The sequence below is a fragment of the Trichosurus vulpecula genome, chromosome 6 (assembly GCF_011100635.1).
Source record: "Trichosurus vulpecula isolate mTriVul1 chromosome 6, mTriVul1.pri, whole genome shotgun sequence".
Classification (NCBI taxonomy): Eukaryota; Metazoa; Chordata; class Mammalia; order Diprotodontia; family Phalangeridae; genus Trichosurus; species Trichosurus vulpecula.
The window spans coordinates 109974534-110001606 of record NC_050578.1 but is presented as its reverse complement, the minus strand read 5'-3'; the positions used below and the strand labels follow the sequence as shown (position 1 = coordinate 110001606).

The 27073-nt window shown below is 39.5% G+C and overlaps 1 protein-coding gene across 1 annotated transcript in view; it reads left to right on the top strand.

Annotated features, from left to right (window-relative positions):
- Positions 1-3558: 3558 nt before the first annotated feature.
- Positions 3559-27073, top strand: part of LOC118853015 (hedgehog interacting protein) — a gene marked incomplete in the record, with an annotated part of 122395 nt that continues 98880 nt past the window's right edge. The window contains 4 exon segments of the mRNA XM_036762809.1: positions 3559-4430; positions 10741-10936; positions 19657-19813; positions 20468-20669. Of these exon segments, the coding sequence (XP_036618704.1) occupies positions 4149-4430; positions 10741-10936; positions 19657-19813; positions 20468-20669 (837 nt within the window).

Sequence of the window (27073 nt, the reverse complement as noted above, 5' to 3'; positions counted from 1 at the left end):
GATAGGTAAAAAATAAAACAAACACATGAGGAAATTTGAAGATACAAGAAAGCAAAAGTCTCATCATTAGTTCAGTATTGGCAATGAAATAAATATCTATGAATCTAGTTCCAGTGCCAAACCTGAAATATAAAAGGAACAAAAATATATGACAAAAGAATCATAAATATGTGACCATAGTTGTTTCTGGTGTGGGTTCCTTTGATACATAATTGGTGCTTATTACTTCCACGGTGCCATAAAATTTACAAAAATATCTACAAACCTAAGGGAATTTTTCAAAACAAATCTCTTGAATGTTTATGATAATATAAACTGAAATGCTTTTGTAAATGTCTTTTAAAATGTCCCCTCACCTCCATCGCTTAGAATCTGTTTTTTTTTCCAATGTTCAGCTCAAGTGCTTCATCTTATGTGTAGCCTTGACTGATCCTCCATCCTCCAACCATTCATTAACAACAAAAAATGACAGAAGTCATGTATGAACTGATGCAGGAGTGAAATAAACCAAACTGGGAGAACGATTTCTACAATGAATAGAACGTTGTAAAGGAAAACAACTGTGAAAGAATTATGATCGATGCACTGACTTATCATAGCTCTAGGAAACTGATGATGAATCATGCTTCCCACTTCCTAGCAGAGAAGTGGTGGACTATAGGTGCAGAATGAGATACTCATTTTCAAACACGGTTGTTTTGCATGTTTCTTATTGTTAAAAGGGCATTTTCTATGTAAATTGGGAGGGGTAGTGGGGAGGTAGTGGTAGTGAGACCAAAAAATGAAGAAAAGGGGGGAAAAAAGGCAATGAATCTTTTAAAAAATACACAGAAGAGAGCAGAAGAAAGTACAAAAAGGGACACACAAGCAGGGTAATGATGAAACTATCATGTTAAATACTGCAGACAGCAAAGATTCATGTTTTCATATACAATCTCCTTTCTCGGGGTAGCTTTTTTCTATGAGGAATGTTCATGCTGATATTTGCCAAGTTCATTATAATCAAAAGGAAAAATATAGTGCAAGACTGCCAATGAAAAAATGGAACCACTAAGAGAAATTTCTCATATTTCTGTATGCATACATCTTGCAAATTTCCTATAAAACTAATTTTAACATTATTTGTTAACGTAAGAGTCTATTTGGTCAAGAGAAGGAAACTCTAACTGAACTTTTTTATTTGATTTCTAAGAAGATGATATTTATGGAACCTTGAGTTCATGCTAATTCAACTAGCATATTTTACAGATGAGGAAACAGAGGCTGAAAGATATGCAATAAATTGCCCAAGATCACACAAACAGTAAGTGGTAGAGCCAGAGTGAAAGCCTTTTCAATCTTAACTGAACATCCAATTCCTTCTAATCTGTTCTTTACTCTGGCTGGGCCCCATGCCTTAACGGCTCTCCCACCTCATAGCCCCTCCTAGAATCTCTGCCTACCTTCAAAACTCAGCTCAAATGCTATTTCCTGAAGAATGGCTTCCCTGGTCCCTGCAAGCTTCTAGAGCCTTCTCTAAAATTGCCTTCTATCTACTCTGAAGGTATCTTGTCTGTACCCATTACTTTATGTTGTCTCACCCATTAGAATGTAAGCTTCTAGGGGCAAAGAATGTGTTAACCTTTCTTAGTATCCCCAGCACTTCACACAGTGTCTGCCACATGGTAAGCACCTAACATATACTCAGAGGATTGATTTATTGATCTCCTATCTTCTAACTCCCAAGTCAGTGCCCTTTCCTCTGACAACACTTTATTTCAGTCTAGAGGCATGTTGCATTTTCTTATTACAATCTGAAATACAAATCAAGTTAGCTAAATAGTACGCATTCAAACAAATAAGCACAGCCCATTGTAACTAAAGACCCACAGTACACAAGTGGACTCAGGGTCATGGAGAGTTCTCAGTTGTGTGCCACAAAATCTTGGGGGCAATTTTTGTCTTCCGTTTTAGTACTCATTTGCCCTTTTGGGTTCTATGGCTGTTTTGATGCAATACTTAGGTCTGTCCTGGGCAATGCTGCCTACGTGTGTGCCTGGCCGGGGCTATACAACACCCTAATTTTTCATACGTTCCTTTACCATTTGGGGCAAGGGAATAATCCACTGAGAGTCACGCAAGACTAGACATTCACTTGGCAAGCTTAATAACAGGTAAAGTTCTTTCTATAAACGGGCAGTACATGTGGATACACTTCCATAAAATACAGCTATCTGAATAGACAACTGGCTCCTAAATCCAGAACTCCAAGGGGTTGGGGGACTACTTTGTATGTACTACGTAGATCTTTAAAAGTCCCACTTTTGGCCGGTACTTGCTCCTCCTGGGGTGACAGACCAAACCACTTCTGAAGTCCTCAGTGTGGAACCAGGGAGTGGGGTGGGGCAAGAGAAACGAGAAAGAGGGGGAGGAGAAGGAGAAGGAGAAGGAGAAGGAGAAGGAGAAGGAGAAGGAGAAGGAGAAGGAGAAGAAGGGGAAGGGAGAATGATTGTGGGGAAGTATGCCATAACTTGGACCTCCCACCTTCTTTAAGAAAACAAAACCATCAAACAAACAAAACCTGAAAAGGGGACCTTTAAAAAGTGGCCAGATAGTTTATTCAGAGTTTTGAAATCAACCAAGAGTCCAGCGAGCCAAGGATGACAGGATGAGCATGAGCGGACAGAGACTCTTGACCTCCTTCCTGTCTCTCTGACCCCTGCGAGTCCTTTAGCTTCTTCCTGCCCCCGCCCCCCACAGACCCCATCCCATTCCTCCTTTGCCTTTCCCCACCCCCTCAGGACACCTTTATTCGGCGCACAAGGTAGCTAGGGGGCAGGGTCGGAAGACCAGTAAGTAATCCACACATCTTCTCCCCTTCCTGCCCTCCCTCCTTACAACCACCCTCGGGTCACTTTCACTTAATTTGTCGGGGGAGCTTGGGATTTTGCACCAAGGAGCAGAGGACGGAGCAGGAGAAAGAAGTCACTTGTCTGTAGCTGCAGCATCCTGCAGCCAGCGTCTCTCCAAACCTGGAGTAAGCTCCAGGGTAGGACCATGAGATGTATAATTGCAATCCCACCCAGGAGTTTAAAGGAAAGAGATGAGTGTGCTTCGTCCTCCCTGAACCCACAAACACACTAGTGTGGCTGCAGCGAGAAGGGAATACCGCCTGGGTCATCTTGCTAGGAAAAAAAAAAAAAAGAAAACTCCACTCCAGTCTCTGCACGCCGGGATTCTCCGCATTTATGAGAGCAGGAGAGCATCTGGCAGCCCTAGCCCCCTCCCCGTCTCCTTAGACCCCTCAACCCTGCTACAGCAGCGGCAGCTGCAACCACCTCTGCCTGAGCGAGCCCTTCTGGCGGGCACGCGCCCCCTAACCGCCCCGCCCCCCTGCCCCCCTCTGCACACATACTCTCCACCCCGCCCCGCTCCGAGCACTTTCCCCTCCCCTTCTGTTGCCCTGGGGCGGGGGCGCGGGAGCAGCAGTGGTGACGTCAAGGGGCGCGCGGTGGCAGCACCTCCCCGCGCGCTAGTTAAAAAGAAGAAGAAAAGAGGGAGCGAAACATGAGAGCCGGTGTGAGGAGCTGCAGCCGCGGGCAGAGGAGATCGCAGCATCATCTAGATCCCAGCGCTGCCTCCGCCTCCGCTGCTGCTGCTGCCGGGGCCGTCGCTGCTGCTGTTGCTGCTGCTGCTGCTGCTGTTGCCGCCGCCGCTCCTCCAGTCTCACCTCCGCGACTCCCGTTACATGGACAACAAGTGAACTGGCGCTGCTGCCCCTGCCAGTGCCCCCGCAGCCTCCTCCTCCTCATCTTTCTGCTCCTTCTCTTCCTCCCACTTCCAGGCTGCACCCGAAGCCCCCTAACTCATTTGACACTGGCACCACCACGAAGAGCGTCCCTGGCACAAATTAAACTCAGTCTCGACCCCTGGATTCCCTTAAGGCATTTGACCCCTATTCTCGGTGCTTTTCTAAACTTGTTACAAAGTTGCTCGGGTCCCTCCTCCTTCTCACTGCCTCTCTTGGCCCCTTTGCCACCCTTGCAGCCCCCGTCCCCCTCTCTTCTCCTCCAAGGGCTGTGTGGCAGGGCACTGAGGGGAGCAGCCCTTTTTCTCCTCCACACACGTCTCAGCCTCCTCCTGCTGCTACTGCTGCTGCTGCTGGGCAGATGATGCTGAAGATGCTGTCTTTTAAGTTGCTGCTCGTGGCTGTGGCTCTGGGCTTCTTCGAAGGAGATGCCAAGTTTGGAGAAAGGAACGAAGGGGCTGGTGCGCGGAGGAGAAGGTGTCTGAATGGGAACCCACCAAAGCGTCTGAAAAGGAGGGATAGGAGGATGATGTCCCAGATGGATTCCCTAAATGGGGCAGAAGCTGTCTGCGGTGCCTTCTACCCTCGGCTCTCTTGCTGTTCCAGGATTGACAGTCAATCTCTGCTGCACATGGAATCTAAGGTAGGCAACCGTCAATCGCTTGGGTGCAAACTTTGGCAAATGGGCTGGAAGATGGTGAAAGGGGTCTGGCAGTCCTGGTGTTCACTGGGAGGTTTTAGAGCTACGAGGCTTGTGTTGAGGTACTTTTTTTTCTATTAAAACCTGGATTGTTTTTTATGGATTCTGGAGTGCAGGGATCGACCCCCACGCTCCCCAAGTCCATGTGCACGATGCTTTGCTAGATCACCTTATGGCACAAGAAAGTTTGACTTCCTGCGATTCTATCATCCTCGGCTATGTGAACACTTGAAAAGTATCGAGATGAAGCGTGTGTTTCGTATTAAACCAGGCACTGGCTTCGGTGAAAACTGTAAATTAAGGTGACTGTGGTTTCCGGTTTATTTTTCTGGGGATAGAAAAGGCTTGTGCCGTTTTCTCCACGTGCTTGGTTTAGGGAAAGGTTTGACTATGAGAGAGGATGTAGGAACATGGGTGGTTTATGATCTCCAGCCCCGTCCGAGGGGGGAGTCTTAGAGTCAAACCAAGCTTGAGAGCTTTGAAAACCAGGGAAAGATTTTCGCTGTCACATTCCACACACAAAATGGGGAAAAGATTCATTATCGCTTCCCATTCCCCACCCCACCTCCACATGTCATTGTAAATCCAGGCTCCGGATCGCAGTTACTTATAAAGAAAGATCTTTTCTAGTTACTGGAACTTTTAAAGACTGGTAATTTCATTCCTCTGGTGTCAATATATGATCTACAAACGTATAACAGTTTTATATACCAATTTCAAGAAATGCTTACTTCAACTTGGTTAAAAAAATATTTCTTGGCATGCGCTGCAGTTATGTGGGGGAATTTACTCTACACCCTGGGGGGGAAAGAGCCGGGATCACGTCATTAACAATCTCTGCACGTGAAATAAACAATCAGGTGTCTTACCGCCCCCACCCCTTTCCATTTTAGGTTTAATTAAGAATTCCTCTGTTACAACAGTGCAGTTGTCAAGGTCTGAGAGACTCTTGGAAAACTTGTGTTTCAGTCTTGCTGGCCCAAGCATAATAAAAAAAAAATACCCAGGCTGAATCTAATTTTTATGCTTAGTTCACGGTAGATTTCACTCTATTCTCATGTAAACAGCTCTTACGAATCAACATATGTGTCTGGGTGGTATCTCTCACTTTGTTTTGTAACAAAAAGCCATATTGCATCATTTAATTTGCTCAAGTCATGCAAATAGGAAAAAATCAATAGGACAAAAAGGGGTCGACTTATCCTCCTCCCTACTAAACTGCTGCCCACACACAGAGCCCTGTTGCTTATGGCAAAAGAATAACAACAACACCATTGTGTCGTTAGTTGGTTCACTAATGGGTGAAACTAGAGAACATCATTCTCCTTCAGTCCCCAGCTCTGTCCAAATGTTCATGGCTTTTGAGGGAGCGTTTGCCCTAGTCCCTGTATTCCCAGATGAGTGAGAACTGTCTTGCTCCAGGTTTTCAGCTCCAAGCCTCTCTCTTTATTCTTACCATATGCAGTAGGAGTCTGAGATTCTAAGCAGGATATTCCTGTCTCCTACCCAGAAAGTGGCATGAAGCTTTTTGATTACAATAGTTAGATGACAAAGTAATTATATTCTGATAACGTTAATTGTCCTGAAAGGGGACCCAAAAAAGCCAAGAAATTCAGAGGAAAGGCTGGAAATGCCCTTAACCCACCCTACTAGCAATGAATAATATCAGGGCACCAAGAACTGGAAAAACCCAAGTATCACTGAATTCTTTGAGGAATAGGGACATACACTTGATGGAATTTGAGGAAAGGGGTGAGTGGCAGTACTGTGTCCCTTAAGACTTAATCAATTACATTATAAAAATTATTTCCTCGCTTTAGATGGACATGACATTTATCAAGTTTTCCCTTACTCAAAGGATCATAGATTTAGAGCTGGAAGAGACCCTTACAAGGTCATCTAGTCCATTCCTCTCTGTGCAGATGAGGAAATGGAGGCCCAGAAGAATCGAAGTGACTTACCCAAGGTCACACAGGTAACAAAAAACTGCCAAAGCCAGAATTCTTTCTTTCCCATTTTTATTCCCCACCTCATTTTAAAAATGGGTTTATGGGTTAAAGTTTATCCTGTGGGCCATGATATTTGTTCCCATTACAAATTGTTTATAAACCCACCATTCTCAAACCACTTTCAAAATTAAGAATAAGGGTTATCGACTCTAGAGAGATGTTCTTATATATTTTGACATGTTTGTCCTAAAGTTTTAATGATATTTTAAAACCATGTTATCTGCCCATTATCCTTGGTGTTTATTCTAAGGCTTATTGGCTTATCATAAATATGGCTGAGTCATTTTTAATAATGCACATTCAGGGTAGATGATAGCCACTAGAAAGGTGTCTTTAAAGTTCAGCGTGGAGGTGCTTGTGGATCTTTGCAAAAACAGAAAGAACAAAAAAACTTTTCAGAATCCTCCTCCTGTTCTGTCATAACAGTAGTGGTCATACATTTGCAAGACTGGAATATTAAAATTACTGAGCATGCTCAGTTGATGCTCTTGAGTATCATTTTTGAACCAAAGTGTTTTATTTTAATGTCAATGTATCAGGGCAATTCTGATAACATTCTGAGCTTTTTTCAAAACCTCAACAGTAAGTTGGTGGAGTTATATTGTTATAATTTTATTTTTAACAAAGCTTTTTAACTTTACTACAAACTCCAGAATATTCCATTTTCCATCGTCCAAAAGCATCAGCAACTCCAACCTTCAAATGTCAGCATCTCTAAAATTTAACTTGAGGGTAGATTGACATAGAAAGCCCCCCTTTTCAGTGTGTGTGTGTGTGTGTGTGTGTGTGTGTGTCCCCGCTACCTTGGGTGGCTTCACAGCCAAGGCTGTCAAGGAATGGGTGAAAAGTAATTGTTTTCAAGTGTGCCCTTTTATAATCATGTGTTTGCTCTGGCTCTTTCAGGAACAAAGGCTATTGTTGGACACATCTAACTAAACAAATAACTCATCCTGGGCTCCCTTTAACAGCTGCCTTAATACAATGATCTATTTACATATTAGCCTAAAATTGAAACTGAACTCTCTAATGACATAATCCAGCATTAGGGTCCAGAAGAAACATGTGTCTTACCCAACAGCTGAACAACCTTGTGGACATATGATTTTTTAGAAATAAATTCGGGTACACCCAGGACTTTTTAGGGCAACATCTTAATATACTGTCATGCTTTATCCCTGCTTTTGTCAAATCATCAGGCCCATGTGGGTGCTGCTTTACTTCCTTCGATTTGCTGCTTGCGAAAGAAAGAAATACAGAAGGTCCCTGTCACTGATTTTTACTGTTTGTTGATAAGCTTTCGTGGTAGGCCACACTTTTCTGTGTGGATTCCAGTATTTTGCTTACCTTTTCTTCAATGAGTTTTACTTTCATGTGGCTGGAGAGTAAAAGATGATCTTCCAGATGTTATAAATTAGTCAGCAGCAAGCATAATCATTGCTAGGCATGCTATAATAATGTTTCCAAGTTTTACATGTTTTCCAAAGTCCAGTTTAGGTCACTGTCATCTGATGACTTTGGATATAACTTTTTTTTTAAATCAGGAAAGGAAATTAGTTGCTATTTCTCATTAAGATTGATGGCATTGTCAGGCTCAGAGAAAGATGTGTGCGTGTATGTGTATTTGTGTCTGTGCTATTAAAGAAGACAAAATACCCTGCTCACACCCATACTGATCTGTCCAAAACAGCGTTTCAGCTTTGGCTAAGTCAGTTTAATTGACTTCAGTAAGACCACTGGTTCATTGAAACCTAAGCTAGAATGATGGCTCTATCTATGTTCAGATAGGTATTTACACTGCGGACCTCACACAGAGCAAAATGTTAGCATCCTGCTGTGTTGGAACAGCATGAAACTGAAAAAAGAATAATATTGTACTTGATTTCAGATAATTTATTGAATCCTGTTCCTTAATCTTTTGATGGGTTATTTTGTGGCCAAGGCACATTCCAAAAATTGTAAAGGACCAAATTCTTCAAGCACTAAAATCAAGTTCCCCCTGGATGGCAGCTGGCAGGGTTTTATTTCAGTTATTAAAAATGGAAGTATGCATAGACTACATGAAATCAGATGTAATTAAACACCCATTTTCCACAAAGCCAAAGAGGTGGTTTTAGTTTCTTTTAATGCTCTTTCTCTTGATGCTTTGCTTCAGTGATCAACATTGTATAGGCTATAGAGATGGAAAAATAGAATATTGCATAGATCTGGTAGTGTCTGGCAAAGTATGCACAATTGAAGACATTCTAAAAATTCTTGGAATGCAAATTCTAAGTGTCTTGTATATGTTTCTTTTTTGAAAATCTTAACCACTTAACCACTCGTCATGTAAGTAAAGTGAGCAAAAATCTAAAATGATTTGGGTTAATCAACTTTTTCTGGATATAAGCAGAGATTTACAATAAATCATAAAGCTTATTTCTTTTTCCATCCAATGTGACTATTTCTATTTGAATTTTGTATTTTAAATATGTCACTAGTTTATAAATTTAATCTCAATCAAATATTTACAATAAATTATTAATTGTATTTTTCCCCAAATGGGATCACTTCTTCTAGATTTTTGTGTGTTGTGTTTTTACCAATGTTTCAGAAAATCCATATATTCAGCTATCTAAAAGAATTAATGTTCTTTGCTCTTTTAGATGCAGATTCTCAGATAAACTGGGACATTGCTTTTTTTTAAAGGAGCATCATGATTTATTCAAATTAGAACATCTACTTATAAACTAAGGAGTAGAATAAAATGGTAACTGCTTATTGATTCTATCTCTCAAAAAAACTTTTAAAAATTGATTCTGAAAAACAACATATAATTAAAAGTACTCATATTTGTAAAGAAATGTGGACCTAAGCTAAGCACAAAAACAATCATTAAATTTTCTTCTGTAAACAAGCCAAAGATATATGTATAGATTCACCAGTACACAGAAGGAACTTTTTAAATAGTGATATTGAGGCTTGAGTTTGGACAGTGCTGGTCTCCTTGAAAGTTTAGATTTTTCTATTATGGTTATATAACTCTCTAGATTTGTTAAAAGCATAAAATATCAGTTAAAAAGAACAAGTTAATATTGGTTATGGACTCCCTACTTTGTTCATTAGGTGCTGCCTCAATAGTTAAAAACTCTAAACTATTTCTCAGTGGGCATAAAGAATAAAATATCACACCAAAAATGTACCATTTTTCCAGTGAAATTCATTATGCACTATACTCTATAACTTCATAATCCAGTCATATGTTTATTTTCTTATGTGTGTCATAGTCCTGATGAAAATATAAAGTTTTTCCCCCAAGTTAAGATACAGTGATCAATAAAAAAAAATGTACCTAACAACTTAAGACATTATTCCTGTGGGAATGCGAGGGGTTGTTGTTAGCTTATCTTTTATTGGTAAGTTTTTTTTCCCCTCTATGTATCATTATAACATGTGAATCAAATTAAATAATATATGTGAAAGAATTTTTAATCAACTGTAAAGTACGCTATAGTAGGAACAGCTAAATGTTAACTGCCATAGGATGCCCATAAATGACCTTAGAAGAAAAAATCAATTGGGCACCCAAAGGATCTACAATTATTAATTTATACCAGGAATTTCAGGAGAAAAATCGCTATAGAACTTAAAATGTATGCAGGAGATAGGACTGGATATTCTTTTTTTGGTAGTTATATTTGCACTCACTGTGTACTTTTGGGTAAGTGATAGTCATAGGATATTTAAAAACTCAGATTACTCCCCAATCATATTTCACAAGTAAAGGAGCCAGCCGTTGGCAAATGCGCTGTTTTTATTGGTATAGGTAAGCATTTTCAGCCATCTCCTATCTCTTCGGACAAACTAGATATCCAGGTTTTCTATGTTGGGATAATAATTGGCATTTATATAGGGCTGTAAAATTTATAAAGCATTTAATATACAACATCTCATTGGCGTCTCAGCAACTACCCTGGGAGGTAGGTTCTACAGGTATTATTATCCCCTTTTTACAAATGAGGAAACTGAGTCACAGAGCTTGAGTGACTTGCTTATGGTCAGACAGTGTGCACTTAGGGGCAATATTTGAACTCAGGTCTTTCTGACTCTTAGTTGAGTTCTCTACACTGTGTTTCTTCTCATGATAACCTTGGTCCTGATAAATAACTGCTACCTGATTGAGAATGCTTTTCTTCTGTTGTTGTTACAAAGCAGCCTTTCCTGGAGAATGAGAAAGAGATCACGATGTATCTGTTTCTGGTTTGCAGATATTTTCTGTTACCAACAACACGGAGTGTGTGAAACTCCTGGAGGAGATCAGATGTGCCCACTGCTCACCACATTCTCAGAATCTATTCCACTCACCTGAGAGAGGGGAAGCCTCTGAAAGAGACCTAGCCTTGCCTTTGCTGTGCGAAGATTATTGCAAAGAATTCTATTACACATGTAGAGGCCACATTCCAGGTAAAAGCGACTGCAGAATATTGAAATCAGATGTCTGCATTGCAGTGTGTGCATTTGCTTGCATAAGATTTCTCTCACCTTTCAAAAGATGTGTTTTCTCCTCCCTGTGTGTATTTTAGGGCACCAAGATTTTAATGATGTATTGTGATTGCGTTTTTAGCCATCCAAATAATGAACTGGCCTTATTTAAACTTCTGAGTATTTTCTGTCACGCTGTTCAGAGGGTCAACTTGTTAGTTACTTTGGATTATGCATGGCAAATTTTTAATGCCAGACAGACTGTCTTCCTCATAATCTGCTCCCAAGACACTTTCCCCCTTTGCCAAGCTGAAGAATTGTCCACCAATCTTAGCATAATGGATAAGATAGGATAAGATACATAAGCCGAAGAAAAAGAAGCTCTCTTCTTTCTTTGAAAGGCAAAACAAGGCATGTATGCCAATAAGCAATTCAAAGTGGTCAAGAAGCTTAAATCTTATTTTTGAACAAGACTAGGTTCTCATCAATATATTATGTTCAGAAGCAATTCTTAGTGAAAAGGGGAGGAAGTAGAAATTTGAGTGTTCTTGATAATGAATACCAAGGGAAACATATATAGTCATCTTTCTTCTGGATCATTAAGTATTTCTAATCCTGGGATTTCATTTGTCTGCCACTTACTACTCCTATGACCTTGGACAAATCACTTTATTTCTCTGAGCCTCAGTTTCTTCATCTGCAAAATGAGAGGATTGGGCTACATGACTGCCAAGATCCCTTTTCAGCTCCAAATCCATGATCCTATGATCTTATCAAGTATGAGGCACTTACTGTATATAGCCTGACTTGTACAGCATTGATAAAGTCCTCCATTCAAAATGTCAGCATTTCATTTTGCTAGACTCAATGGAATAGACACCATCTCTGAAGATGGAGTATTATCTACTGGGGGACGTTTGACCAGTTAGCTAAAATCACAGAAAACAAACTACTAATTATAAGATTAAAAGTATTATTTTTTTATAGCTCCAGAATTGCATGAGAGAGATTAGAAAAGGACTTTTAAAAATTAGGGTACACTCTGTTCTTTAAAAAAAGGCTTTCAAATACATGGGTTTTGGGTGCTTTTGTTATGGGAGTGGGGTAGGGAATGAGGAGGGTAGGGTTGTAATGCTCTCTTACTGACTTGAGAAAACATTTTGAATAGAGTTGCTTGTTCCCTTTGGTGTGGTTTAACATGTCTCTAAACTCATTCAAATATGAAAATATTATTATTGTCTTTATAAACTGCAGAGATGTTTGTAAGGCTCTCTTAAGCCAGCTGTTTCTTGCTCCTTATCACATTCCCCAAAGCACAGCAGACTATGTCATAGCTGCCAAGACTGCCTGCTGAGAAGAAGTAACAGATTAGATATCAGAAATGCTTGGTCCAAGCTGGAAGCAGTGGAGGTTCGCCTCTTCTTGTATAGGTTAAAAGTAGTACATAAACTCAGGATCCTACTTAACATTTATATCTTTGAGGTCCAAAAATGGGATGGAAAAGTAGGGCAGCAATGCCTTTGGGGAGAAGAGGAGGTTTCTTTCTGTTGTATGTGGGGAGTGATTTTAACTTCCCAAAGGAATCCTCTTTGGAGAAAGAGTGAGCAACACCACACAGGAGCCCAAGCTGCAGGACCCTCACTCCCCAGATCAACATATGTGGTGACGAATGACAAATTTATTTTTCTACAAAGTTTGTGTATATGTAAAACCGCTGAAGTGCATCAAGATGTCAAGTGCTTTTTGTGACCACCCAGGTTGCCTTGAAAGATAACCAGATGAAAGCATAACTTTAGTGCTGGACAGAGCAGCCTGCATGCTTTAGCACCAACTCGAATAGGCGCCTTTCCTACATCAATCAGATGCTAATAATCATTCTAAATACATGTTCTGAAAGTGGACTGTAATAACAAAAAGAAGTTGCATTAATTATCCCCAACATGGTTAATTGATTGGTTGGACAGCATGAGCATTGGCACACAGATTAAGATTTCCTCGAAGTATAAAGTGTTCCATCCCCTGCCCCCATACCTTTCCCGCCCGGATAATAGAGATTATGGGAATCGTAGAATGCCTAGCTTTTTTTTTTTAATTTAAATTAAGAATCATTTATTTTCTCTCCTTCTCACCTCCCCTTACCCATTGTAAAAACAAACAAAAAAACTTTACAATAAATATGCATAGTTAAGCAAAACAAATTCCCACACTGACCATGTCCAAAAATGTATTCGTAAAACTTAAAAAAAAGAAATATCAAAAGGAAGTGTGTCATGTCCCTTTGGATTTTCCCCCCACAAGTCCATTTTCATGATCAGCTCCTCCTCCTCTAAAGGAAAGAAGAAAACATTTACCACTCTAAATTCACAGAATAATAGGTTTAAAGTTTGAAAGGACCTTAGAAGCTATTGAGTCTAACCCTCTTGTCTTACAGATAAGGAAACTGAGACTCAGAGAGGTGGACTCACTTGCCCAGGGTCACACAGATCATAATTGCAAGGAAATAAGTAGGTTTTTTTTTTCTTTATTCACTAGGAAGTTAGACCAGCACCATACTCTGTTTATATCTTTTAGTAAGCCAATTCATCATTTGGATGACAAAAAAAATCACAGTGCACCATTAAGAAGCATTAAAAGTCAATAAAGTTAAAAGGAAATTAACCCAAAGGATCTGTTTGAGAGGGAAATTGCTAGATTTTTTAGGGGGGAGAGTGATGGTAGGACAGTCTGGATTTGTTATGGTATTGGTAGCAAGAACTCTCAATGAGGAAACTCTATCCAGTAATACAAATCAGCAACTGTTCCATCTAAGAGGGCTGTTTTGGACACTGAGGGGTTAAGTGATTTGCCCACACAGCCTCTAGGTGTCAAGGACAGTACTCGAGCTCAAATCTTCCTTTTCCAAAGCTACCTTTCTGTCTACTACTCCATACTGTCTATAGTTGCCAAAGAAAGGAATGACATTCAGAAGATAGCTTTTTAAAAGAAAAGAAATAGAATGAAATATCAAAAGAATTATAAATCACATAACTAGGGTTGTTCATGATAAATCCAATGCCTAGAATTTTCCATTTTATTTGTGAGATAACCAATTTCATTAGAGCAGTTGGAATTTGCTTGGCTCTTCTTCTCAAGGACCACCTTTTCCCCTCTTTAAATGTAATAGAATTTATCGCAGAAAAGGGAGAAGGTGAGGATGTATAGCCATGACTGCCCTTTTAGAGGTCTATGGAAGTAGCTTCATGTTAGCAAGCACATGTCTCCAAGGCAGAGAGTTTGGGGCAATTATAATGCAGAAAGACTGAAGGATTACTCTCATTTCCAAGAGAAAGAAGACATATAGGAAAGCAACAGTGGGCAAAGATGCATGAAAGACCATCACTTCCCAAATTATTCCCAAGCAGTAAATTGGCTAGGAGAGACCTCATAGGTCATTGACACCAACACCCTTATCTTACGGACGGGGGAACGGAAGACGAAAGAACTGATGTACAGCCAAGAACACACAGCTAGCAAGTAGTATAGCCAGGATCAAGGCATACCTTGATTACACCCAGAGAATAGTTTTTAAAATCGGAATAAAAATCTAGCCAAATGTAAGAACAAGTAGAACTTGGGACTGTCAGCTGCAAGGAAACTTAGAAGTCATTTAGTACAACCCTTTATTTTATGGATAAAGAAGCTGAAGCCCAGAGTAGTTGTGACTTACTACAGGTCACGTGATTTACAAGCTGTAGAGCCAATATTCAAACTTTCATCCTAGGCTCAGATCGCTGGAGATAGATGGGACATCATACATTACATGGTCCAGCCTCTTCATTTTCAGGATGAGGAAACTGAGGCTTGGAGAGATTAGAGATTTGCTTGGGGCCACACAAATAGTAAGCCATATAGTCTGGGTCCTCTGACTCCTAACCCAGCTTAATTTCTAATATAGACCATATGTTGTTGTTCAGTCACTTTTCACTTGTGTCTGACTTTTCGTGATCTTGGCAAAGATACTGGAGTGGTTTGCTGTTTCCTTTTCCAGCTCATTTTTACAGAGGAGGAACTGAGGCAAACAGGCTTAAGTGACTTGCCCAGTCAAATATCTATAAAATGTCTGAGGCCAGATTTGAACTCACAAAATTGAGCCTTCCTGACTCTAGGCCAGGTGCTCTATCTACTACAACACCTAGCTGCCCCATTACATCTTATAGCCTTTCATTAATAAGAATTTTTCCTCTTTCCACTTTTTCTTTTACTTGAATGAGCACAAGTAGGCTTCTGGTACACCCCTTATTTTTTATTAAATGCTAGAATAAAGCCTCTCATATGGTGGGATGTTCATAAGAAATAGTCCATAAGGGTGGTTGCCTATACTTTATCTGTTTTCATTATATTTTTAAGTCCTTGCCCTGTTGTCATTTCACTCTAAGCCATTATGTTATCACATGACCAGGGTTAGCTAGTACAATTGCTTGGAGCCTGGTGCTAAGTAAAGGCAAATTCATGGGTTGGTCTGATAGCAGTTAGCTTCCCTTCTGTCCATGGCCATCATTAGCCACTGATCTCCTCCAGCTACCCGGCACATGTTTCTGGGTAGTCCCAAGGTGACCAGGTGAAAGTGTGGAGAGGTCCATATAATTCAACTAGAAAAGCAACTTAGTGGATATGTCGCTTCTTCCTCATGTGTGTAGAGAAGCTTTCCAATGAGGAAAGCAAGTTTGCTCTAGAATCCATGTTGAAAGGCTAGTGTTCAAGATTCCAGCAATGGTATTTATTTGACGGGTCAGAGTTTTACAGAGTGCCTTGTGATACAGTAGGACTATGGTCATGATTCAGGAGTATTATTAGTTATAGGTCAAGGGCATTTGATAAGACATCTGGGCTAAAAATATGCAGCTGGAAGAGTAATCAGCATATGGTCATCATTAGCAGACCTGATCTTATTATGCTGATCCAGGGTGAGCAAAACACTCTCTGGCAGTAAAAATACTCACCAGTTTACTCCTTCAAGCATAAGGGTACCATTTGGTAAATTATTTCTTCCCCATCCATAAATGAGAGCATGATGCCCTGGAAGAATTCCGTTTCCCTCCGTGGGTGATCTTCCAACCAAAGAGATTTAATTCACCCCTGCCCACCACAAAGTCTAGTCCTTTAAAAGTCACAATTAATCCAGTTATTAGAAGAGATTTAAATCTAAAATTTCTCTCTTTTGTGAAAACGCCCTTTCTTACAGACATCATCATATTTCTATTATCAAACTTCTCTAGAGTTCATAAAAGCTCCAGAAGTAATTCAGTATTAGAATTCTGATTTTTTTTTAAATTTGTCTAAGAGGCATGGTACCTCCAGAGTCTTGGAAAGGAGTTTTATGAATTTAGACTCATTAATCTTCAGATCTTCCATTTGAAAATTATTTCTCATTTCCTCATGATCGTCCCTTGCTAGTTCCATATAAATTGAAACCAGCCACCAGCATTGTTCATTAATTTTCCCCTTTAAATGGTCTCTGTTTGCAGACTGTAATGCTGGACTATAAAACAAGATTATTTTTATAAAAGCAAATCCTAGATTTCTTATGAATCACACACTTTGAATTACTCTCTGTAAGCCTACATCAACTTAAAGTAAAAATTCTCATTAGAGAGCCCTGATGACTTGAATACTCAATCATAAATGTATTCATAGTATGCAAGTGGTCCAAGATTCTTGACATTTGTACCAAAATATCTCTACCTGGAGTTATTTACTTCAAAGATGATAGGAACCAGGCATGGGCATCCAAATGTTAAACCTAGCCCCACCACAGAGCTGAAAGTCTGCATGTGAGCTATCAATTCAAGTTCTTCCTTTTTTTTCTTGGAAGAGAATTATTTAAGTTCTCTTAGGTATTTTTGATTTATATATTTAACTCTTAAAGCATAGAGAAGTAGAATAGCTTTTGTTAAACAATCTTGACAGACTAAGGTCCCTTCCAGGTTTGAAACTCTCTGATCCTATCAACCTGAGTATCAGCCTCATCTCTCAGTCATCTTCCCACTTACTAATCCCTCTCTTCCTTCACAAAAGAGCTAACCTCCTCTCAGCTGCTTTACCCCTCCCCAGCTGTCATTCCTACTTTTTCCCTTCCCCCACCCAGACATCTGCTCTCACTTGCCTTTTTCCCAAATGCCAGTTCCAAGTCAGTCATCTAGTTGGAAATCGCCAGTAAGTGCACATTTCAGAGACTGGGAAGGATCCATCTATCACATCCGCTAACTGAGACAGCCCAGGGCAAGATTTTTTTTTCAAATTCCAAGAACAAGTTAAGATTTCGGGGGACTGATGTCACAAAAGAATCAAGCCCAGTAACTCCACTTGGGGGTAGAAAATGCTTGTTCCATTGGCAAGCCCAACTTGACTGAGCTCAATTTCTTCATTCTAAAAGTATCCCTAAAAACTGCTCACATCAGGGCACATCTTCACTTCAGGCCAGTTAGAAGGAGTCTTTCACCTAGAACTGGCAATAATACTGGCAAGCCATTTTGCAAAGTCACAAAGAAAATCTGAAATTAGATGCCAGACATGCAAAGTTAGTATGTCTAATTTTGTTTGGTTTTTACAACTAACATATTTTAAAACAACATTTTCCTCTGCTTCCTGGCCTTCCTCATTGTGGAATAATAGAACATTTCATTCAAAACCAAAAATAAAACCCTGCTAACTGAATTAGAGACAGTTTTGTCAAAACCTCTTTCTCATACTATAAAGACCTTTTTATGATCAATTATATTTCTGTATAACAGATCAGTATATGACAGGTTAAAATATAAACTTTTCTTTCCCTAATTCTTATTAAGAGTTAGTTTTCTTTAGTCATGTAGTGCATTTGATGATCATAAAAAGCTAGGTAAAAAGTTGGGGCATCATGATTGCCTCAGTCAATTGAGAACCATTTATTAAGCACTGAGGCAAAACATCTCTTGACCCAAGGTGCTAAGATTCCACTGGAGAAGATAACCCATAAGTAACTCAGTACATCTGAAATATATGGAATGGGTGAAAGGTCATCTTGGAGAGAAGGCATTAGCAACTGAGGAGACTAGGAGAAGCCTCCTAGAGAAGGTGGAACTAGAGTCTTGATGAAAGTCAAGGCAACCAAGAGGTGGCAGTGAGGAGGCAGAGCATTCAAGATATGGGAGATAGAAGCAAGGAGGTAGAATGCTGTGTTGAGGAAACTTCAAGCAAACCAGGGTACTGAGTTGTAGAGTGTGTGAAGGGGGTAGGGGGAGGAGTGGGTGAAAGCTCATTGCAAAAAGACTGGCAAGACGGGAAGGGGCAAGTTATAAAGAGCTTTGAATCCCAAGCAGAGGCAGGTCTAGTTCACCCTGGAGGTAGAGCAAGGTTTTTGTTCTTAGAGCTGGAAATGGCACTGAGAATAGCTGTGCCAAGGATTTGCCACCTAATCATTTCAGCAGTCTGACTTCTTGCCTTTTACCTCAACCACAAAATCACATTAAGGCTGTCTTAAGGCTATAAGATTGTTTTAGGAAATAACTACCTTGAGATGCTCACTAGAATTTTTTCCTATGTAAAACGATAATGATTGTACCTTCTTCTTCTAGCAACAGAATGAATACTAGTTGAAGTTGAGGAAAAAATTGATTAAAAATTCATCTAATTAGGCACCTGCTGTGTAAAAGCACTGCCTTTACATACTCAAAAATGGTAACTTCACCATTCATGATTGATCATCGTTTTAGAACTAGAAGGTACATCAGAGTCCATTCAGTCCAGCTTCTTCATTTTACCAGTGATGAAGTTGACACAGGGAGGTTAAGTGTCTTGCCCAGTCGAACAGCTAGTAAGTGGCTGAGGTGAGATTTGAACCCTGATCTTCTTGACTCCAAGGACAGTGACCCTTTCACAACATCATATTCCTCCTTCTTGTTCAGTTCTTGTTCATTGCAAAGGGACTCAAAGCCATGCCTGATAATGATGTGATGAGACAAGACTGGTTTGTTTTTTCACCATTTAATCATAAATGGTCACAGCTATACCAAGCACTTATCATTGAACAGATCAGAATACTCATTAAAATTTGAGGAAGACTTTATATACTGAAATCTTGATTTTGAATGTGAATTTCCTCTTTAGAAAATATCAAGTAATAGGATATATAGCCCATCTGAAAAGAAGAATTCACATTGGAAAAACTCACACTTCCCCTTGGAAAGAATCAGAAAGTCTAGTCCATTTGCAAGATTAATCTTAAGCTCTTGTTTGTAAGATTTTTCCATTATCTCCTGTATCATTATTTCACTTTTACTGTCATTCTTAAAGGTGACAACGTGAGTTCACATCCCACCTCAGACACTTACTCTCTCTGTTTAACAAAACCAGGGCAAACTGAGCTTCAGGAGAATCCTCATCTTATTATCAAGTTGCAATGGCTGCTTACACTAAGTTGGTAGCGGGACTTCCCACAGGAATTCCCCATTGTATCTGTAATACTTAAACAATTATGATTTCTGACAAGACAATCAGTCATAAATCATAAAAGGTACTTTTGCTGGGTGGTAGAGTTTTTTTTTCCCTCAGTGTATTCTCTATCATCCAAAATTTTCATGAGCTTTATTTAAATGGAGTTTTATTTTCTGCTCAGAATACATGTAAAAATTCAGATGCTTTCAGATGCTACATATTTCTCATGATCTCTTTTTACATTTACTTCAAAGGTTTCCTTCAAACTACAGCTGATGAGTTTTGCTTTTACCACGCAAGAAAAGATGGTGGGTTGTGCTTTCCAGATTTTCCAAGAAAACAAGTGAGAGGCCCAACATCTAACTATTTGGACCAGATGGAAGAATATGACAAAGTGGACGAGATCAGCAGGTTCATAAAGATAAATGCTGTTTAATCTTAAAAAAAACTGACAAATCTTTGTGGTTTTGACAGTGAATCAACTCAGTCTGTGCTTATGCTCAGCAGCTGTGTCCTCCAGATGTTTTCTTCTTCTGCTAGTTTGCTTTTTTAAAAATCACATTAGCGTAAATGTCTTTTTAATATTTAGGTTACTAATCATGTGTTCTAAGCTTGGCTTCTCTCTGATTCATATATATTTTGTGGGTATAGCTTTACACTTGAATTTCATTGTCGAACTATTCAGTATAATTTATTTATAATTAACAAATCATTTCTTTGTGAAGATAATCTCTGATACTTTTTTTAAAATAAGTTTTGACTATTATGAATAGAACTAACTTTAGTGAAGCTTGCTAAAAACTAAACTGGTAATTTAGGGAAACTTTAAAATATACTTAGGCAAGCTTTGCTGACATCCCCCTTATTCTGCTCTCTGATATAAAACTCCTTTGCTTTTTTAAAAATCTGTTTACCTGCCATATTGTGACTCTGTACAATAGCCTTTCACCACCCTCCAAACACTGGTTCCTCGAGAACCGTGTCTTGAAAAAGGTGTGAGCTGTTACATCTCTTCTCCCTCCACCCCCCTCAAAAAAACTGACTGATTTTCTCTGATTTGTCTAGAAAGCACAAACACAGCTGCTTCTGTGCCCAGGAAATTGTGAGTGGATTGAGGCAGCCTGTTGGAGCCCTCCACTGCGGGGATGGCTCCCATCGGCTCTTCATCCTTGAAAAGGAAGGCTACGTGAAGATATTCACCCCCGAAGGAGAAATTCTCAAGGAGCCCTTTTTGGACATACACAAACTTGTTCAGAGTGGAATAAAGGTTGGCATTTTCTTAATTTTCTTTATATTTTGTAATATCTCTTGCTTTGTTTTGTTTTTTGTCGAGATTTATCTTCCCAGCTAACACTGTTTGTTTTCCTAAGGGGAAAAAGAGAGAGAGAGAGATAGACAGACAGACAGATAAACAGACACTTGTGGCTGTTTTAGGAGAAAATAGGGAGGGCAGAAAGGGAAGAGAAACTAAGTAATGTAACTGAAAATGAGAGGAGGTTACTGAGTTGTCTGGTTGGTTTGGTGGTTAGTGGGAAAATCCCCAGCCAGGTGGTTATGCTGTTTTTCTGTCCCTACAGAGCTTATACCTTACAAATGAGTTTCCTAATGCTTGTAATAAATGCTACATAGTAAGCTGTATAATTAGCTGTCCCTTAGAGTCATTCACAGTTGGTGCTGTCAGTACCAAGCACCATGCACCATGACTATTAAAACCCATAGTATCTGAACTGACAGTTTCAAATGCACAAGAGATTTGTACAAGTTCAAGTATGATACACTTACATCTGTATTTATCGGCAAATGAGTAAGTACTTCTGGCTATTTAAGCAATTGTGTAGCATTCTTCAAGTTCTCTATTTTGAGATGAAGTGATCAAAGCCACTTCATGAGTGTGACCTCTCAGCGTGCTATCGTAGGTAAGGTATACACAGACTTCTTTACTCTTAGCTAAGAAAACCACGAACGTCACTTGATCTGGACCATTTTTAGGCTCTTAATCTCCACCACTCTAAATGTTTTAAGCTTTCTATTATGTGATACAGTAACATATTTCCCACAATATGCTTTCTTTCAATAAGATGTCTGCTTTGTTTTGTAGTTGGGTCCACTTAGAATGAGAAAAGTTCATTCTAATTCCAAATGTAGGATGCTACCCTCCTAAGTAACAGAGCTAGACCAGAAGCACTAAGATAGTGTGCGTGCGTGTGCATGTGTGTGTGTGTGTGTGTGTGTGTGTGTGTAAATAAAAAGCTATTCATAACTTAAGGTATACCTGTGGGGTGGGGGGGAACCACAGCTCAGTGGAGCTTAGCGGAGATTACTTATAAAGTTTGTTAGAACTCAAAAATCTCATTTTCTGATTTGGACTTTGATAATCTGTCCAAAGACTATCCATCTTTTTAAATAGTTTTCTTCAAAACCAGTTGATGCTTCTAGTAAATAGTTTTTTGCTTGAATTAAGTGTTGACTTGTTTCTGAAGCTTAGTGACCTGATAGATACTAATTTCAAAATTAAAAGTGTATAAAAATAATAAAAGTTTGAGTAATTTAGGTGATTAATTATAGTATCTTAAAATCTAAACTTTGAGCCTTCCAGAACTCAGTTTAGCATAGGTTAAAAAGACACATAGGCTTTTCTATTTGAAAAAAGTTAAAAATTGAAATGTTTAGAATCGTTAATGACCCGGTCTATGCCCCTACTATCTGACTTATTTACCTGGTACTGTATTTGTCGAACTATAGACATAGATCAGAAGAGGAGCATGGGTTGGTAGTGTCACATTTTGATAGAGAAGCTAACACAGTCACATGCTAACACCCTCACTGCTGGCATCATGGCACTGAAGGTAACATCAGCTCACTGCTTTCCCAGCCTACCTACCCCCACAGACACCTGTGTACTCAAATGTTGGATTCACGTGAAATGTTGATGATTAATACCATTAATAGTTGTAAAATTATAGAGCTGGTAGGAACTTAAGACATCCTTCAAGCCAACTTTTTCATTTTATATTTGAGCAGACCATAGTCCAGGGAAGCTAAATGGATGTGCTCAGGGTCGCACAACTAGGAAGGGTCAGGGCCAGCATTTGAACCCAGGTTTTCAAATTCAAGAATTGAAACCTTTCCCTTATATAACATATTATGTTATCAACCTTTGAGTTTTAACTTTAATTTCTCTAACTCTGGATGTTCTCTTTGATATATTTCAAGCTTTCAGCCTTTCTTTTATAAACATAAAATGAAATGGTCCCCTTGAATTATAAAAATAGCTGAAGTATATTTTTGTGTGTGTACATTCTCAACTCTATTGGTTTTTAGCTTTTGAAACATGAAAGGCTCTATTCTCTAGTCTAAATAAAACTTCTACAAAATTTCATTGACAGAGTATGTACAATGGTACCTGCAGCATTTTTAAAATTTCTATGTAATAAGATACAAAGGGTACTTTTCAACCACCAAATTACTATGTGAAACATGGACTTAATAATGTGCCATCAGAACTGCAATTAGGCTAGTGCAACTGGGGTTTTGTGCTAGAGTGCCAGAACTTAGAGGCACTGACAGTATTTGTGTGACTTTAGCAAATAGCAATGACTAGGCATTTCTAGTGACAAGCATAAGTATCTAATGTATTTCTTTGTTCCAATGTACGAATGTCTGTGGGGAGGGGGTAAATCCAAAAAAACGCTGTGGTTTAAATACAAAAGGCACGAGTCAAAAAATAGATCATGCGTCCTCCTCTTCTTTCTCCTCCACTATAACAGCCTCCCAAGGTCCTAGGGTCTCTTTCCTCTTTGTTTCCCTAGGCACTATGATTCATCTTGCTCATCTAGTTCTGTATGGAACTCATGCCAGTATAAGTTCATTCGGTCTCTATAAGATCATTTCTTCAAGTAGAGAATCTCCACCCATTGGCAAGCCCCCCAGACCATCTACTTGGCATATAGTAAAAATAGATGAGATCAGATATAAGGAAAAAAGTCTCCATGAGAGTGGTTATTAAAATATGAAGATGGCTACCAAGAGAGACTATGAAATTTCTTTTTCTAGTAATCTTTAAAGAATATGAGAATAGACAACCATTTCCTCTCTAGGTGTCAAGGGGCTGGATTTGGTGACCTTTCAAAACTTCTTCCTCTGTGAATCTTTATTTCTACTTCAGTGGAATAGCCATGGGCAAAGTATTTTATCATTTATGGGAACCGAACGATTGCTAACTCCCTGACTTTGTCTTTACTGAGGCTAAGAAATACTATGGGAAGATTTAAAAAACAAAATCATCTTCCATTGCTGTCACCTGAATTGGGGAAGAACTTCCCATTCTAGGCTCTTGACTTATTCTTCATTTGTAGAACATAGGAGTCACAGGTAAGAACGTGGAGAAGAAGCAGAAAGAGCTAATGACTTGTTGGTGTTGAGAAATAAGTTCTATTGGATGAAGACTCTCCAATAAAGCCTATGCCATGTACATTTTGGTCTCCATTTTAAAAGATGTGGTGAAAGTGTCTGTTTTTAACTTGGCATCTCAGAAAGTGATGAGCCTTGTAGAGTCTAGAAACTGAATCACAGCTTCCTGGAGACCTTTTAGTTGAGCTCTGCTAGCTTATGCCAAAGCCCTCAGAACACAGATGGGGCTCTAGCATCCAAAGGCTAAGTTAAAGACTGAACCTGCTTGTCAGAGGCCTGACAAAAGGTAGCTAGGCAAGCATGATGAAGCAGATGAGAGTTGTGGGCTAGGCATCATGGAGACCTGGGGCCAGATCTTACCTCTGATACTTTTTTAGCTCTGTGACCTGGAATAAGTCACTTAATTTCTCACGGACTCAAGGAATTTCCTAAGACTTTTTCTACTAAGTCGTAGATGGATGTGTGCTTAAGTAGAGGGACTTCACTATGCTGAGGAAATCATAGATCCTTTGCACATTTATGAAAAGACAATTGTTTTTCTTTCTTTTTCTTCCTTCCTTCCTTCCTTCCTTTCTTCCTTCCTTCCTTTCTTTCCTTCCTTCTTCCTTCCTTTCTTCCTTCCTCATTCTTCCTTCTTCCTGCCTTTCTCACTCCCTTCCTCCCTCCCTCTCTTCCTTTCTTTCTTCTTATTGCCAGTGGGAAACATGCAGGCACTCTGTCCCTCAGAGAAAGTATCTTCCTTCAAGCTCCTCAGAATCCAAATTTTTAAATTGTTCAAGTATCATCTCTTGGGATAGTCTAGAAACTCTAGAAACTTTTCCCAGAAGTCCTTTAGAAAGATCTGTACAGAGCTCTATTTCAGACAGAAGAAAGCACAGTCTCTTTCCCTTAATGTACCTCAGTGTGAACCCTCACCTGTGGGGCTTCTGTACTGGTATTTGAGAACAAGTGACTAGTTTTTGCCATAGCATTCACCCAGTTGTTTTTCATAGTTACATATATACACACATATATGGTATATACATCTTGTATCCCATATTCTCTCTCTCTCTCTCTCTCTCTCTCTCTCTTTCTCTCTCTCTCTCTCTCTCTCTCTCTCTCTCTCTCTATATATATATATATATATATATATATATATATATATATATATATATATATATGAAAAATATAACTGTACATATGTATATGTATCTACATCATATACATATCCATATCTCCTCTGCTAGGTTGCTTTGAGTGACCAGACTCTGGCAGCCTAACAGTCTTGGCACAGATAGCTTTGAAAAATATGTAAATTAGCAAATAGTTTTTTAATGTCTTAAAATTGCTAATTAGTTTGTCAGTTATTTGGCCCTTATATATGACATCAGACAGCAGAACTAAAATGCATATTATGATAAGAATAATTCCTTTCTGGTACAGGTGATAAAATTATTCCTGTGTAGTTTTTTTTTTGTTTTTGTTGTTTTTTGTTGGTTTTTTTTTACCATTAAAAATTTTTTTCATACCATCCCTGTTTGGCATTTCACGTCAGTTCCTGTAAAAACTGGAAAGGACTCCTGGGTGGTATTTTAATGGAATTTCCTGATGCGTCTCTTTGAATGGCTGACTGTGCTGGAGTCGAAGGCTAGCCTAAGCTTGGCATGCATGCAAAAGTGGATACAAGTCTGCACCTGTCACCTGTAGTCGCGCCTCTGAGAAACTAACGAGCACATTTCTTTCACCCTCGGTGATCGTGAGCAATCAGAGGATGGATGCACTAGCTCACATCCTTGCCCTTTCAGGCAGATCATGCAACAGACAAAGCTGAAAGATGTGTCTGTCATTGGCACAAGCGTCATTGGACTCCTAGCTATCCCTCTCCATCGACACAGATCCCTATTTCAAAAGATGCTTTTCGAAGCAGCCCATTTACCCTGGAAAGGAGAAGACGTATGTCTGAAAGCTGCTGATTGTCCGGGTGATTGCACACATTGAAGCCAGTCCCTGGTGATACAGCAGTCAGGGTGACCCAGAGTCATGGGAGCATGTGGAGGAGAGCTCCGTCGTGCACAGGAGCAAGCCCTTACGGGGCAGCCCCTTGTCTCACATGCTTGTAATCACAGAAGTGACTAAGCATCACAAGTTTGGTGAAATCTAAGTGCTCATCAACCCACGGGGCATGAAGGCACAGTCAGCGTTTCAGAAACTTACGCCACAGACTACCTCATTCACATCTCCCCTGACTGTAGAGGGCTGCTTGGTAGAGGATGAAATGGGAAGGATTCTTTGGAGAAAGGATGAGAATTCAAAGAGCAAGCAATAAGTCATTGATTCTTATTCAACTTCTCCATATTTGTGATAGTGATTGGATTAGATGATCTCTTGTGAAATATAATTAAGTCCCTTCTATGGCTGGAAAGAAAGGGTAAAAGTTTCTTGTTTCTTTGGAATAGTTCAAGAAGGCTTGAACTAATATAACTTCTGATTATAAAAACTGAGTATATAAAATCCAGTAAGAAAAAGGACAATGATCTAACCAGCCCTATGTAATGAAGACATCTGATGAGATATAGATGTATGTGTGAACATACACATATATATTAGTGAATCTCAGCTTAATGACAAGAGGTTCGGGGGGGCTATAACATCTAACTAACATACACAGCATCGTTGTACTCATGTAAGAGCTTAAAGCAGAATCTTCTTTTTTCCTCATAAAACCTTCCAACATGTGTGGTGTGTGTTTGTGTGTGTGTGTGTGTGTGTGTGTGTGTGTTAAAATTATACACGTACTTGGAATGTGGTAAATTGTATATCTCCAAGCAAAAATGTTGAATAATCATATCTTCTTTTCACATTTAACAAATATTGAAAGGCCTACTATGTTCAAGGTACTGATGTCAAGGAATTTATAATATGATAGAAATGGAAAATGGGCCTGTGATTTTACTGGCATTGGAAACTCCCATCAAGGTAGGCAGTAGTCTTTTCTGCAATTTATAGTCTTAGGAAGTTGCCTAGAGCGTGGAAAAATTAAGTGGTGTTCCCAGGGTTCCACAGAGAGTCTGTTTCAGAGGCAGGAAGCCCAGGTCTTCCTACTTTGGAGACCAACTTCTATCCACTCTTCCATGCTGCCTCTCATCTGACCATTTGGGGATGGAGAGATGGGGCAAAGCTTATATACACAGATAACTGGTATAAGGGAGTGATGTGTAAAGGGGCTATCCAGGCAAAGTTCTATGAGAAATTTGAAGAAGGAAAGATTGCTTGTAGCCTGGG